This window comes from Oncorhynchus clarkii, unplaced genomic scaffold, assembly GCF_045791955.1.
Source record: "Oncorhynchus clarkii lewisi isolate Uvic-CL-2024 unplaced genomic scaffold, UVic_Ocla_1.0 unplaced_contig_358_pilon_pilon, whole genome shotgun sequence".
NCBI lineage: Eukaryota > Metazoa > Chordata > Actinopteri > Salmoniformes > Salmonidae > Oncorhynchus > Oncorhynchus clarkii.
In genome coordinates this window covers 346073-363190 of record NW_027257955.1, presented here as the reverse complement: position 1 = coordinate 363190, position 17118 = coordinate 346073, and the positions used below count along the sequence as shown (strand labels likewise).

Genomic DNA, 17118 nt, shown 5'->3' with positions numbered 1-17118 from the left:
TCATCCATGATGTCATAATGATAGTTTAACCTGGTTTCTAGGATATATAGTATATTCTAGAATTCATCCATGATGTCATAATGATAGTTTAACCAGGTTTCTAGGATATATAGTATATTCTAGAATGACCAGTGTAGAAATGTTCAGTAATAGACTACACCAGCAGTCGGCAACCTTTTCCAGTTGGACCATTTCTACTCATTTCTACTAATCTGTGTGCCAATTATGATTTTCATATGCACATTTTCGTGGAACAGTTTAATTTAATTTATAATAGTATCTCAAAATTATTGTCTGTGATTAATCTACATTCTATCTAAATCTTAATGAAAATTATACAAATCTAAGAGTAACTTTTATTGCCATTGCCAACTATGTAAAGACAAATAGCCTACATAAAGCCAACAAATAAAAATATTGCATTCTGCAGGTAGAAAATATCTTGATAAAAATAAATATCCTAGAAATCACATTGGCTGCACATGGCCTGTCTACAACAAACTTGAAACATTGTATCAACTATCAACTGGGTCAGGAAACTCGGATAGCAAGCTTGCAACATTGTATAAAATATTCTCCTCCCTCAGTTTCCTGCTCCTGTGAGTTCTGGACAGACACAGTAGGTGTAGGCTATTTGTGAAAAGGATAAGAAGTAATCAGGTTTTTTATGACATTTCCACTGGATCAGAGCATTACATTTTTCCCTTTTATGCCGAGGGGTTATCGAAAGGGTGAGAGCTAGAAATATTTTACGAAAATACCTTGAGGAACTATTCTCATTTGCAATTGATTTTGATTAGACTTTGTTTACTTGCTGTTTGAGGTGAATAAAGCATTACTTTGAGAAGCTCCAGAACTCATTAGTGGTGGTGCGTTAAGACAATCAGAAATACTATCAGACATCCCCAAATGGGCACATTTATAGGCCTACATTTGTGTGCAGGCCAGGTAGTCTCGTCCTACGCGTAATTGGGTGTGCGTCCTTACTCAACATTGACAGGAGTGTTTCAAACAAATGACAAAACCTCTTGGAACTACCCATCCCGGATCCGGGGGAATTGTCATCAACTGACACTAATTAGCATAACGCAACGGACAAAAACTCTTACTAGAATGTGTGAATGAAATCACAAGTGAAATACACTGCTCAAAAAAATAAAGGGAACACTAAAATAAAACATCCTAGATCTGAATGAATGAAATATTCTTATTAAATACTTTTTTCTTTACATAGTTGAATGTGCTGACAACAAAATCACACAAAAATTATCAATGGAAATCAAATTTATCAACCCATGGAGATCTGGATTTGGAGTCACACTCAAAATTAAAGTGGAAAACCACACTACAGGCTGATCCAACTTTGATGTAATGTCCTTAAAACAAGTCAAAATTAGGCTCAGTAGTGTGTGTGGCCTCCGCGTGCCTGTATGACCTCCCTACAACGCCTGGGCATGCTCCTGATAAGGTGGCTGATGGTCTCCTGAGGGATCTCCTCCCAGACCTGGACTAAAGCATCCGCCAACTCCTGGACAGTCTGTGGTGCAACGTGGCGTTAGTGGATGGAGCGAGACATGATGTCCCAGATGTGCTCAATTGGATTCAGGTCTGGGGAACAGGCGGGCCAGTCCATAACATCAATGCCTTCCTCTTGCATGAACTGCTGACACACTCCAGACACATGAGGTCTAGCATTGTCTTGCATTTGGAGGAACCCAGGCCCAACCGCACCAGCATATGGTCTCACAAGGGATCTGAGGATCTCATCTCGGTACCTAATGGCAGTCAGGCTACCTCTAGTGAGCACATGGAGGGCTGTGCTGCCCCCCAAAGAAATGCCACCCCACACCATGACTGACCCACTGCCAAACTGGTCATGCTGGAGGATGTTGCAGGCAGCAGAACGTTCTCCACGGCGTCTCCAGACTCTGTCACGTGCTCAGTGTGAACCTGCTTTCATCTGTGAAGAGCACAGGGCACCAGTGGCGAATTTGCCAATCTTGGTGTTCTCTGGCAAATGCCAAACGTCCTGCACGGTGTTGGGCTGTAAGCACAACCCCCACCTGTGGACGTTGGGCCCTCATACCACCCTCATGGAGTCTGTTTCTGACTGTTTGAGCAGACACATGCACATTTGTGGCCTGCTGGAGGTCATTTTGCAGTGCTCCTCCTTGCACAAAGGCAGAGGTAGCGGTGCTGCTGCTGGGTTGTTGCCCTCCTACGGCCTCCTCCACGTCTCCTGATGTACTGGCCTGTCTCCTGGTAGCGCCTCCATGCTCTGGACACTACGCTGACAGACACAGCAAACCTTCTTGCCACAGCTCGCATTGATGTGCCATCCTGGATGAGCTGCACTACCTGAGCCACTTGTGTGTTTGTAGACTCCGTCTCATGCTACCACTAGAGTGAAAGCACCGCCAGCATTCAAAAGTGACCAAAACATCAGCCAGGAAGCATAGGAACTGAGAAGTGGTCTGTGGTCACCCCCTGCAGAACCACTCCTTTATTGGGGTTGTCTTGCTAATTGCCTATAATTTCCACCTGTTGTCTATTCCATTTGCACAACAGCATGTGAAATGTATTGTCAATCAGTGTTGCTTCCTAAGTGGACAGTTTGATTTCACAGAAGTGTGATTGACTTGGAGTTACATTGTGTTGTTTAAGTGTTCCCTTTATTTTTTTGAGCAGTGTATATTCAAACACAGCTTAGCCTTTTGTTAATCACCCTGTCATCTCAGATTTAGAAATTATGCTTTACAGCCAAAGCTAGACAAGCATTTGTGTAAGTTTATCGATAGCCTAGCATAGCATTATGCCTAGCTAGCAGCAGGCAACCTGGTCACGAAAATCAGAAAAGCAATCAAATTAAATAGTTTACCTTTGATGAACTTCGGATGTTTTCACTCACGAGACTCCCAGGTAGATAGCCAAAGTTCATTTTTTCCCAAAATATTATTTTTGTAGGCAAAATAGCTCCGTTTGTTCTTCACGTTTGGCTGAGAAATCGCCCGGAAATTGCGGTCCCGTCAACGCCGACAAATATTCCAAATTAGCTCCATAATATCGACAGAAACATGGCAAACGTTGTTTATAATCAATCCTCAAGGTGTTTTTCAAATATCTATTCAATAATATATCCGTCGGGACAATTAGTTTCTCAGTAGAAGCGATTGGAAAAATGGCTACCTCTGTATTTTACGCGAGAGTCACCCTGGGAGCCATCAGGTGACCACTTACGCAATGTAGCCGCCTACGGCTGTTCTTCAACATAAATGCGTAAAACTACGTCACAATGCTGTAGACACCTTGGGAAATACGTAGAAAGCGTAATCTGGTTGATACGGCATTCACAGCTCAATGGGGACTCATTGGAATGCAGCGCTTTCAAAATATGGGGCACTTCCGGATTGGATTTTTCTCAGGCTTTCGCCTGCAACATCAGTTCTGTTATACTCACAGACAATATCTTTACAGTTTTGGAAACGTTAGAGTGTTTTCTATCCTAAGCTGTCAATTATATGCATATTCTAGCATCTTATCCTGACAAAATTTCCCGTTTAAAACGGGAACGTTTCTTTTCCAAAAATGAAAATACTGCCCCTAGAGTCGCAACAGGTTAAATAAAGGTGAAAAAAAAAATAATAATAATAATCGTAACTTTATTGACAACACCCAAATGGATACTGTCATTAACGTGGTTATTCAATAATTACACATACTATTTAATTCTGTAGCTGTTTAGTTACAGTCACATGTTCAACTATCATCAGAAGATCCAGGAAATCATTTTCTGAATGCCAGTCAAATGACAAACATCACGACATGCAACAACAACCAAAGTGCTTCTTCATTCTTAATGTGTAGATAACTGTTCCTTGATCGAATTTTGTACAACACACACAGCTATTTTCCTATATTTGTTCTTAGGTGAAGTTATGGGTCCTACAGTAGGTCTATATTATTGTTAGGTGAAGTTAGGGGTCCTACAGTAGGTCTATATTATTGTTAGGTGAAGTTAGGGGTCCTACAGTAGGTCTGTGTTGTTAGGTGAAGTTATGGGTTCTACATTAGGTTGATGTTGTTAGGTGAAGTTATAGGTCCTACAATAGGTCTATGTTGTTAGGTGAAGATATGGGTTCTACAGTAGGTCTATGTTGTTGTTAGGTGAAGTTATGGGTCCTACAGTAGGTCTATGTTGTTGTTAGGTGAAGTTAGGGGTCCTACAGTAGGTCTATGTTGTTAGGTGAAGTTATGGGTTCTACAGTAGGTCTATGTTGTTGTTAGGTGAACGTTATGGGTCCTACAGTAGGTCTATGTTGTTGTTAGGTGAACGTTATGGGTCCTACAGTAGGTCTATGTTGTTATTAGGTGAAGTTATGGGTCCTATTGTAGGTCTATGTTGTTATGGGTCCTTGAGTACACTATGTGTGTCATGCAACAACAACCAAAGTGCTTCTTCGTTCATTACAGGTATATTTGTTGTAAGGTGAAGTTATGGGCCAATTTGGCAAACCCTCATTGTCAGGCTGATGGAAAAGCTAGACAAAGAGCATTTTACTGGTTGAAGTGTTTTTTAAGTACAAAGCTGTTGATTTGCGATGATGACACCATCATTATATTAAGCAGGACATTCAAACGATCCTTACAAATGTAATCCAAAGTAGTGTGAAATGCTCTCATAAGCAACCTGGAAATGGAGGTTAGTCCCCTGAGTTTTCCCCCATTCACATTCAGAATACATTGTGAAAAACTAAAATCTTCATTCACCATTTTTGCTCTTGGCAGATATACTACATCCATAACTAGTGGTTTCCTCATTACCAGATACACTACATCCATAACTAGTGGATTCCTCATTACCAGATATACCACATAAATAACTAGTGGTTTCCTCATTACCAGATATACTACATCCATAACTAGTGGTTTCCTCATTACCAGATATGCTACATCCATAACGAGTGGTTTCCTCATCAGCATGGAGGAGTTTCTGCAGTCAAATTGCCCTCGTGCCACAATTTTAGAAAACACAGAAGGGGGGCCTGTATTGTAGACCAAAAGTCTTCTACCACACTGCTTAGAGTTTCAACAACATGAATAACTTATTTCTAGTCTACAACTTAGATGTCACTACTAATGTGAAAACAAGACAAAATATGACTTTTTGCTCATTTTAAGACAATTGTCAAATAATTTTAACATTTATTACGAACAGAAATTGGTGTACAACATCATGGCTATGCTGTTGGCATCACCTTTTTCAATGGATTTCCGCTGTTGTGGGCCTTTAATCATCTGTCTGACTTTGTTGTTCACACAGGAGAGAGACGTGACTATCGTGGATCCTCTGGGGAGCCTCAACAACCTCATGAGGCTGAGGAGACAGAGAAGAGTCTCTCCAGATCAGAACACCTCAATAAACACCCACAGAGACCCACAGGGAAGAGAACTCACTGCTGCTCTGACTGTGGGAAGAGTTTCACCTCCTCAGCAGGCATTAAAATTCATCAGAGAATCCACACAGGAGAGAAATATTTTACCTGTATTCAATGTGGGAAGAGTTTTACTACATCTGGCTCTCATTGACATTGCACTGTGGTCAGAGAATACACACATTGGAGAGAAACCTTATAGCTGTGGTCAATGTGGAAAGAGTTTTACTAGATCTGGCCATCTGACATTGCACCAGAGAATACACACAGGAGAGAGACCTTATAGCTGTGTTCAATGTGGGAGAAGTTTTACTAAATCTAGCAATCTTACAGTACACCAGAGAAAACACACAGGAGAGAAACCTTATAGCTGTGGTCAATGTGGGAAGAGATTTACTAGATCTGGCCATCTGACATTGCACCAGAGAATACACACAGGAGAGAAACCTTATAGCTGTGGTCAATGTGGGAAGAGTTTTACTACATCTGGCTATCTGACATTGCACCAGAGAATACACACTGGAGAGAAACCTTATAGCTGTGGTCAATGTGGGAAGAGTTTTACTACATCTGGCAATTTGACTCAACACCAGAGAATACACACAGGAGAGAAATCTTATAGCTGTGTTCAATGTGGGAAGAGTTTTACTACATCTGGCCATCTGACATTGCACCAGAGAATACACACAGGAGAGAAACCTTATAGCTGTGATCAATGTGGGAAGAGTTTTACTACATCTGGCCATCTGACATTGCACCAGAGAATACACACAGGAGAGAAACCTTATAGCTGTGATCAATGTGGGAAGAGTTTTGGTAGATCTGACAAGCTGACATCACACCAGAGAACACACACAGGAGAGAAACCTTATAGCTGTGGTCAATGTGGGAAGAGTTTTACTACATCTGGCTATCTGACATTGCACCAGAGAATACACACTGGAGAGAAACCTTATAGCTGTGGTCAATGTGGGAAGAGTTTTACTACATCTGGCTATCTGACATTGCACCAGAGAATACACACAGGAGAGAAACCTTATAGCTGTGTTCAATGTGGGAGGAGTTTTACTAAATCTAGCACTCTTACAGTACACCAGAGAACACACACAGGAGAGAAACGTTATAGCTGTGGTCAATGTGGGAAGAGTTTTACTACATCTGGCAATTTGACTCAACACCAGAGAATACACACAGGAGAGAAATCTTATAGCTGTGGTCAATGTGGGAAGAGTTTTACTACATCTGGCAATTTGACTCAACACCAGAGAATACACACAGGAGAGAAATCTTATAGCTGTGGTCAATGTGGGAAGAGTTTTACTACATCTGGCCATCTGACATTGCACCAGAGAATACACACAGGAGAGAAATCTTATAGCTGTGATCAATGTGGGAAGAGTTTTGGTAGATCTGACAAGCTGACATCACACCAGAGAACACACACAGGAGAGAAACCTTATAGCTGTGTTCAGTGTGACAAGAGGTACTCTGATAAAAGATCTCTGATCAAACATCAGAAAATACATACATGAAGGAGTTATTTTTGAGCTGTTAGTTTTAACAGGACGTGCAACCTCATCTCCCTCCTGTCGGCACAATTGATTTCAACATGATGTTGATGAGTGATGACAAATAAGTGTTGTGTTCCTTTGTTTAGCGACCCCTATATTTAAAAGCATCACTCCAACATGTAGCTGACTGTCTTCTGTAGGTTGTCCTCTAACCAGTGAGGTAAAAGATATCTCACATTTCCATGTTTTTAGTTGTGTTAGTTTCAACAGCACATACAACCTGATTTCCTCCCTAATTGATATCCGTGATTTTTCTTCTACTTGTCAAAACAACAGTGTTTCTGGTGCTTGTGCAGTTTATAAGGTGGTTGAAAAAAATTACAAGTAATATGATTATTGTGGCAGATGTTTGTGTAAATAGCACATTTTATGTTTAGGTTTTCAATTTATCCCAAACTGTTCCTGCATATTGGTTATTGATTTGGAGACGTTAAAACTGTGTTTTGACATTGGGCTATCCCACCAAGCAAAATTATAGTGAAAAGACGTTGAAAATATGACTATGCAATCAAATATTTCATATTTACATTTCATGTAACATTTGGTAGTGATATTTATTCATGCAACCAACATGACCATTTTTGGTACAATTATATTGACATTGTTGCCCTACTTTTAGAATATCAGGGTTAATTCTCAGATGTGCCAACTCAAATGTACTAGAGCATGACATTGGGGACTGGGCCCCGATCCAACAACATGCCTATCTAGTGAACCCTGAAAAGAGAGAGAAGGTGGAAAGTTACTACGGATATTGCAGGAGTTTCCTCTTGAAATCAGACATGTCTGTTGTAAGGACAACTTGGATGCTGATTGTCTCAAAGGTGGGCAGTCAAAAATATTTGTGTTTTGCGTTTAGCCAGTGCGTTACCATGGATCACAATTTATTTTCTTTGTATTGGGGATGAGTTTTGTTTGGGCTTGGGCTGTTTAGAAGCTAGTGAGTTCGTTCTAGAAGCTAGTGAGGGGATGAGAGTTCTAGAAGCTAGTGAGTTTTAGGAAGACGAGAGTTCTAGAATCTAGTGAGTTTCAGGAAGACGAGAGTTCTAGAATCTAGTGAGTTTCAGGAAGACGAGAGTTCTAGAAGCTAGTGAGAAAACAAGTTGTTTTTCCTATTTTTAATTGTTGACACCATGTTTATATTGGTAAAGGTGAATCATTGTGGTTGATTATATTGTGAAATGGAAATTGTTTTATGTTGGTGGTGAGCAAACTTGTCCAACACAAATATAGGATATATTTGTTGTCTAAAGGGGGAAGGTGTTACAGGCTTTTGTTTTTCCATTTATGTTTTGAGGTTGGACTTTTGCCCGTGTAGCTTGTTAGCATATAGGGAGAACCAATCAGAGCCCCTCCTAAAACATGTTTAGTTGTGGTTGTTGTTAGTTCCCTCTTCTGTTTGAGGGACATTTTTGGTTTTCTTGCTGGAGAACGTAACATCAAACAATGGAGAAAGACAGGATATTTTGGGTTGCATATTGCAGTGAATTGTTCATATTTTAATCGATGACATTTCCTTAGAATGCTCATTAGTTTTCAGTTATTCTGTTTTTTTATCCTCTTATGTTTGTGTTTTAAATATTTGTTTATTTTCATTGTTTTTTCCTGTGAACCCGTTGGTTTGTATCCGTGTCTGAAATGTGCTGTATAAATAAAGCTTGATTTGAACATATTGCAAAACAAATTAACCCAGTGACTGACCAATCAAGACTCTTGCAAAACCAATGAACAAATATGTGAAAAAGCAAGATCCATCTTAGTGTAAATTCAGTAAATCTTCCACTATGGTATGTGTGTTTTGTATCACTTTTCAACCAATCCCAGGCCATTTGTTGAAGATAAAAAATGTTGAAATCAACCACATGTTAAAGGATTCAACTACTGAAACTAACAAATGGATCAATCCCACTTGTCCAGACTGCTGAAGGTGTGGTGGAGTGGTAAACACCACCCCCGGCTCTACCAGGGGCTTGAGGTGGTCTCCTACAGCCTTGCAGCTTTGCCGTTCCATTTCTTGACTGCTCCTGCAACACAGAAATAAATATATAATATATTTAGTCATATTATGTAAAACACTCAAATTAATGGCTATGGAGCATCTACGGCCTCAGTTACACCTGGCACATAAATGTGATTTCTGTCATCCGATCACTAAGCTCCATTAGGTTCAGATCTGACAGGATGGGCCTTCGACGCAGTCAGGCCACCAAATATGCATAAGCAATGTAAAGAGATGTGGGGTAAAGTAAATTATACACAAATTACCTTCATAATATCAAAGAACAAATGTGTGTCTGAGGGGAAATTAACTTTCATACAGCCAAAAGGGGTGAGAAATTACAGCAATATCAGTGGACAATTTGTACTAATGTAAATAAACATGGATGATCGCTCCATTTGGTTCAGATCTAACAGGATGGGCTTTTGACATGTAAAATGGTTACGGTAGGGGTTAAGGTTAGGGTTGCGTTGGTAAATACCCATTAAATTGCTGGGAGATTATACATGGAGTGTGCGACTTTCTTTTGATTGTTTATTCGCCGTTAGTCAGCACCTCCACACAAAGTATTTTTTTGGTTGTGCGCCAGCTCATGTTTTTTAAGGGAAGGTAACAACACATGCTCTACCCTGATCCTCAACACAGTGGCCCCTCAGGAGTGCGTGCTCAACCCCCTCCCGTACATCCTGTTCACTAATAACTGCACGACCAGGCATGACTCCAACACCATCATTAAGTTTTCCGATGCCACAACAGGCCTGATCACTGAGGAGACAGCCTCTCCCTCAACGTGACCAAGACAAAAGAAGATGATTGTGGACTACAGGGAAAGGAAGACAGAGCACACACCCATTCTCATCGACGGGGCTGTAGTGGAGCAGGTTGAGAGCTTCAAGTTCCCTGGTGTCCGCATCACTAGCAAACTATCACGGTCCAAGCACACCAAGACAATCGTGAAGACGGCACGACAAAACCTATTCCCCCTCAGGAGATGAAAAAATGTAGCATGGGACCTCAGATCCTCAAAAGGTTCTACAGCTGCATCATCGAGAGCATCCTGACTGGTTGCATCACTTTCTGGTATAGCAACAGCTTGGCCTCCAACTACAAGGCACTACAGAGGGTAGTGCGTACAGCCCAGTACATCACTGGGGCCAAGCTTCCTGCCATCCAGGACCTCTATACCAGGCGGTGTCAGAGGAAGAGCCCCCCCACACACTCTGTTATCATCTATGCATTGTCACTTTAATAACTCTCCCTATATGTACATATTACCTCGATTGCCTCGACTAACCGGTGCCCCAGCACGTTGACTCTGTACCAGTACCCCCTGTATGTAGTCTCCACATTGACTCTGTACCGGTAACCCCTGTATATAGCCTCCACATTGACTCTGTACCGTAATACCCTGTATATAGCCTCCACATTGACTCTGTACCGGTACCCTCTGTATATAGTCTCCACATTGACTCTGTACCGGTAACCCCTGTATATAGCCTCCACATTGACTCTGTACCGGTACCCCCTGTATATAGCCTCCACATTGACTCTGTACTGGTACCCCCTGTATATAGCCTCCACATTGACTCTGTACCGTAATACCCTGTATATAGCCTCCACATTGACTCTGTACCGGTACCCTCTGTATATAGTCTCCACATTGACTCTGTACCGGTAACCCCTGTATATAGTCTCCACATTGACTCTGTACCGTAATACCCTGTATATAGTCTAGCTATTGATATTTAACTTCTGCTCCTTAATTACTTGTTCCTTTTATTTCTTATTCTTATTTGTAGTTTTTAAAACTGCATTGTTGGTTAGGGGCTTGTAAGTCAGCATTTCACTGTAAGGACTCACTGTAAGCATTTCACTACACCTGTTGTATTCGGCGCATGTGACTAATACAATTTGATTTGATAGTACAGTGAAATGATTGATGAATGAAATGAAATGATGAATTGATAGAACAAATTTCTCATAGTACAGAATGAATGACTGACTGCCCAGTTCAACATCAGTTCACCATATCACCTCATGATGTCTTGGAGCAGCAGCAGCTGACATGATCGTCCCCAAGTGTGGTCTCCCTGAGACCCCATGTTAAAGGGATCCCTCGTGCACCATTTACCGAGGTCGTCAGGAGCAGTCACCAAATCAGGATTCACATCCCCATCGCCAAATGTGTTTGTTAATTTCTTTAATATCAATTGAGACAAACTTATCACATGAGTTATTCTTAATCTAAATCTTTATTCACTTAATAATAAGGGAACAGGTCAATACAACACACACATATAAAGTGAATCAATTGAGTGCTCTACGATAATGATGGCTGGTCAACAAATCACCCCCAGATGGTTCATAGAGCCACGATACAAAAGTACAAAGGTCTTTTATAGCTAAGATGCACCCCTTTCAACCTACATGACTAACAACAGATGTATAGAACAGGTTAAGATTTGTATGAAAGATACTTATAATTTACAGCAGACAGTGTCCGCTGTAAAAACAGTACTCTGTGTAGAGACCAGGGTCTGGCCCTGGGGTCATCTCCCCCTGGTAACATATAGAACAGAAACATTAACTCATGTTCTGGAATGCAGTCTCTTTAGGTTTTATCACCCAAAAGACATTGTAAATCTCCTGTCAGTGTTTCCTCCCAGAAGGCCCATCCTCAGTAGAACACAGACACAATAGTTCTAAGAACCCTCTATTCTGTTGCATAAAACAACCATTTGATACAATAAAAGTACAATAACATAATGTTGAAGTTTTGCTCTCAGTGTCCACTGAAAGTTGACTAGTAACAACAACTGGGACCTAAAAGACACCCACCATGAGACCCACTAAATCTGCCCAAGAAGAGGCAAACAAGAGAAAAACCCACAAAAACTTAAAAACAGGAAGCAAACCAAAAAGGTGGTTAAAATAATTTATTACAATCAATACCATTCATACTATTACAAAATCATAATTCTCATTCATTCTTAATTAATTGTATTTACAAAAACATCAAACAAAAACAAACCTCAGGGGAGCATCGTCCCTCCCCGTCATACCTAACCAATACCTAACCCTTTCCCTATCTCCCCTTCCCTAATCTATCCCCTTACCAAACTCACTCTAACACTCCCAGCCCTAAACCCCCTTTCCACCTCTCCCGTGCCGCATGCTTCCCCCACTTCCTCTCCTCTCTCTTCATCTTCCCCCTCAAATCACCTTCCACCCTTCTCACTATCCCTTCCACCCCCCAATCTCCCCCTGTCTTGACTAAATTCTGCCTGGCTTCCCACAGTCCCTTTTTAAAGAGACTCATGAGAAGCCAGAGCAGAAACCTGTCCCTATCCGTTCCCTTTGCTCTCCCTACGCCTCTCTCTAGCCTAGCCCATGTCACAACAAAATCACTCCTAACCACACCTAGCATTACCCGTGCCCTAGCCCAGACTAGTCCGGCAAAGGCACAGTCCCAAAAGGCATGGCGCACAGTCTCCTCCCTGCCACAAGAGGATCTTAGACAGGTAGGGGATTGCACCAAACTATACCGGTACAAGATGGCACGTACCGGCAAGCACTTATGGAGGCCCAACCAATTCAGGTCCTTGAGCCTATTGTCCAGGCCCCGCGCCTGCACTCCCTCCCAGACCACTGACGAGATGCCCGCTACAGGCGCAGGACTCCCTGCCTGCCTGACCTCCTCGTACAGGTGCCTGTGGTCTAAACCTACTCGGGCAACTTCAACCTCGGGGTGCGCACGCAGCCACTTGGCCGCATGGCCAAAATGCCACGGCAGCTGTTCCGCCCGAGGACCCGCGTTAGACCACACCATTACGCTTCTCGCCTTATACGAGAAGAACACCCGCAGGAGGTAACCGGACGGGTGTATAACCGGACGGGCAAGCTCCGTCAACAAGAAAGAAACAAAAATGGCGTCCAGCTTGAGGGGGAAATGTGGTACCCCCCTACCTCCCTCCCCGATGGGACAGATCATGCGTGCCCTGGCGACCCACTCGCACCTGCCACTCCACATAAACTGAAACACAAGCCTCACTAGAGGCCTCCTCAGACAAGCCGGCAATGGATAGATGTATGCCACATACAAAAGAGACGGCAACACATCCACCTTTAGGACCAGGACTTTGCCCATAAAAGACAAATACCTAGCCTTCCACATTGCTAGCTTCCTCTGTACCACTGCGATACGCATGTTCCAGTTTAGCGTCGCTGAGCCGGAGGTCTCAAAATGAACCCCAAAAATCCTCAGGGCCCCTTCACAGAGAGATAACCCCCAGGCACATCCGTTCTACCGCGCCATCTTCCGAAAAACTTGACGGAAGACTTTGCATGGTTCAGAACTGCTCCCGACGCTCGGGTGAAATCCCCAAAGATGGCAAGGGACCTTGTCAGGCACGAGTCCTTGCACAACAGCAAGGAAGTGTCGTCGGCGTACTGCGTCATCTTAACACGCAGCCCACCGCTTCCAGGGATCAACAAGCCTTCCACCCCTGTGTCTGCCCTAATGGCAGCCCCCAGAGGCTCCATGTACAGAACGAAGAGGAGAGCCGAGAGTGGGCATCCCTGCCTGACCCCAGACGAGAGGTCAAAAACGTCACCTAAGTGACTATTTACACTAACTCGACACCCCGCTCCGACATATAAAGTACGGATCCATCCTATAAACTTCTCCCCAAATCCTAATCTACCTAACACCCTGAATAGAAAATATCTATTCACGCGATCAAAAGCTTTCGCCTGATCTAGCGCTGCTACCATTAAAGGCAGCCCTCTATCTTCAACCCAAGCGATGGAATCCCTGATCAACTGTAGGTTCCATCTTATAGAGCGGCCCTCTACCCCGCACGTCTGATCCTCGTGGACGACGTAGGGAAGGGCTGTGCGCAACCGGTCTGCTAAAACCTTTGCAAGAATCTTGTAATCTACGCACAGCATGGTCAATGGCCGCCAGTTGCCAAGGTCAGTTGCTTCCCCCTTCTTATAAAGAAGTGACAGCACACCAACAGCCATTGATCCCCCCGGGACCCCCGTCTCAAGGATGGCCTTCAAGACTTCGAGAACCACTGGTCCAAGTATACCCCAAAACTTGAGGTAAAACTCAGCCGGCAGCCCATCCATCCCAGGCACCTTCCCTTTTCCCATCCTCCTAAGAGCGCTCTCAACCTCTTCTAGTGAGATCTGGGCCTCCATCACGTCTCTAATGTCCTCTGGCAACCGCCGGGACAAGTGTTTCCCTGCTCTACATCTATTTCCCTTTCCTTAAATAAACCTTGGAAATGATCAGTTGTCACCCTGACCATTTCCTCTGGTTTACTTACTATACTACCATTTTCTTCCCTAACTCCCTTCATTACCTTCCTACTCTGTCTGGCCCTAACCGACTTAAAGAACATAGCGGAACAAGTCTCATTATGTTCTAGAAAGCCACTATGCGCACGCTCCAGGAAAGCTCGAGCCTTCTGCTCCTGCAGCTCCCTGAGCTGCGCCTTTAGGGCTGCGAATCTCTCCCAGTCAATCGACCCGCCGAGGTTGCCTGCCTCGTACTCGAGTTCAATTAAACTTTGGATACGATCCACCTCCCTCCTTTCCTCCCTTTTTTTCCTTCTACAATATCCTATTATAAAAGCCCTTATCCTCCCCTTGACTAAATCCCACCACTCTAACACCCCCTCGCACATGGACCGGAGGCCGGCAAGCCTCCGAAAGAAACAAAAAAATGCGTCAACGAAAGCCTGCTCCTCCAGTATATCCCGATCTAACTTCCAGTACCCCCTACCGAAGAGGCAGACTGGCGACCCCACCTGCAGGAACACCCCGTCGTGATCCGTGAAGAAAACAGGCAACAGCCGCCCAGACAACTGACCCAAAGACCTGGATACAAAAATGTAGTCGAGCCTCCGCGCAACCCCCCTGGAGTTGCGCCATGTAGGACCGACCATTGCCGGAGTAGTGTGCAGGCCACCATCAACCAGACCATGGCAAGCCATTAGCCCAGAGATGGCACCTGCACTGCTATCACCGCCTAACCCTAAATCTATATTAAAGTCTCCTCCTATCACCAAGTGCCTGTTTGTAACACACAGGGGCGCCAGACAGTCCACCATCTCCCTCCTGTCTGCCGCCACCTGTGGCCCATACACCCCAATTAACCTATATCTAGCTTCTCTAAACTTAACATCTATCCCCAAAACTCTACCCTGCATTATTACAAAAGTGTTCTCTATTTTAACCTCTCTATGCCCACACAAAATCCCTACTCCTGTTGCAAGGGGCTGAGGCAAACCGGGAGGACAAATTACCCCCCCCCCCCCCCCCCCCCCCGCCACTCTCTTAACCCCCCCCTCCCCCGCCACACCCCCCTCCCTCTCACTTCCTGCCAAGCTCCCCCTCTTTATCCCTTTCTTCTTTGGTGAAGGAGGTAGCGGGGAGACACAACGTCCCATCCCCACTAACCCCTCCACCAAATCCCTCATTTCGACCTCGAGGAAGCCTGACAGGCTGTCCCCCCACTCCTTCCCCCCATCTCCCCCCCTCCCCTCCCACATCCACTCCTCCCTCCTTCTCCGTCACTGTCCCCCTTCCCTCTTCCACTCCTTCTCGTCCCACTGTCCCCTTCTCCCTCTTCTCTGCTCCTCCACGTTCTTCCACCTTCTTTTTAATCTCTCCTTCTTTCCATCTTCTCTCCTCTTTCTTTTCGCCTCTTCCTTCTTCCCTTCTTCGTCCTTCTCCGTCCTCTCCCCTGTGCCATCCGTACAATCCGCATGCGTCCTCTCTTTCCTCCCCCCATCCCCCGCTCCCCCCCCAGCTGCAGACGCGTATGACCTGTGACGAGCCGGGCAATCACGCCACAGGTGTGCTCTTGAGCCACACCCGTGGCAAGCCTTGGGCTCGTCACACTCCTTGGCCTCGTGCTCTTCCGACCCACAAAAACGACATTTCTTGGCGCTGCACGAGGCCAGGATATGGCCGTAGGCCATACAACGCCTGCAGAACGGGGGCTGACGTGCATAGTAGAGTGTTCCCCTGTCAGCCCCCAGGGAGAACATCGCCGGAGGATGGAGGTAGCCATCCACACTCTTCGGGGACTCCCTGAGTAACGCCTGGAAACCTCTCCTCCCGTTCCAGAAACCCAGGGAGTCCCTGAGGTACCTCGCTGAGGAGACATTGTCCATGTACCTCCCCAGAAAGGCCCTCACCTCTTCATCTTTCACATGCGGATTGTACATGGTTACGGTGACCACCCTGAAGTTGTTCTTCGCCAGGCTGGTCACCGCATAATGGCACAGGGGTCCCATTTTCTCCGCTTCCTTTGCCATCTTCATTACTTCGTCATGTTTTTCTTCTTTGTGAAACGTCACATCGAAAGCCTTCTCATTCGGGTTCCCTTGAAGGCAGAGCACTTCCTTCACCTCTATCCTGAGGCATCCCATCAATATGGTCCTTCCAGAAGTTTCCCTGCCCCAAGGTTCCATCTCCTTTTCAGTCCATGAAAATCTTACGGTATTTGCTATACCAATCCCCGGAACCGACCAGGTTTGCTTGTTTGTATTCATTTTATTTTATTTATTTTTTTTTTTTTGAAGAAAGAAGCTTCAACCTGAAGTGAAAACATCTTTAAACCAAAAAGGTGGAGCAACTAAAGGTGTTGACTCTCCACATCTATCAAGACAACTGGAACACTGGGCCAGACACTCTTAAATAGAACCTGGACCAGCTCAGGTGAAACACCTTCCCAATTACGAGATGGACAAGCCAGCACAGGTGTAACACATACTGACTAACGAGGTGACACCAATCAGTGCGTCATGCTACATGCTAACGAGATAGGACCAGGCCTCAGGACAACCTGGCATGATGACTCCTTGCTGTCCCCAGTCCACCTGGCCGTGCTGCTGCTCCAGTTTCAACTGTTCTCCCTGCGGCTATGGAACCCTGACCCGTTCACCGGATGTGCTACCTATCCCAAACCTGCTGTTTTCAACTCTCTAGAGACAACAGGAACAGAAGAGATACTCTTAATGATCGGCTATGAAAAGCCAACTGACATTTACTCCTGAGGTGTTGATCTGTTGCACCCTCGACAACTACTGTGATTATTATT

At 44.4% G+C, this 17118-nt stretch overlaps 1 protein-coding gene across 1 annotated transcript; it reads left to right on the top strand.

Annotated features, from left to right (window-relative positions):
• Positions 1–5603: 5603 nt before the first annotated feature.
• On the top strand, positions 5604–9796 carry LOC139394253 (zinc finger protein ZFP2-like; the record flags this gene model as incomplete). The annotated part of the gene is made up of 3 exons (XM_071142278.1): positions 5604–6099; positions 6268–6520; positions 9659–9796. Coding segments are annotated over 3 exons (887 nt in total), but the record flags the coding sequence as incomplete, so codon positions are not given.
• Between the last annotated feature and the right edge of the window lie 7322 nt (positions 9797–17118).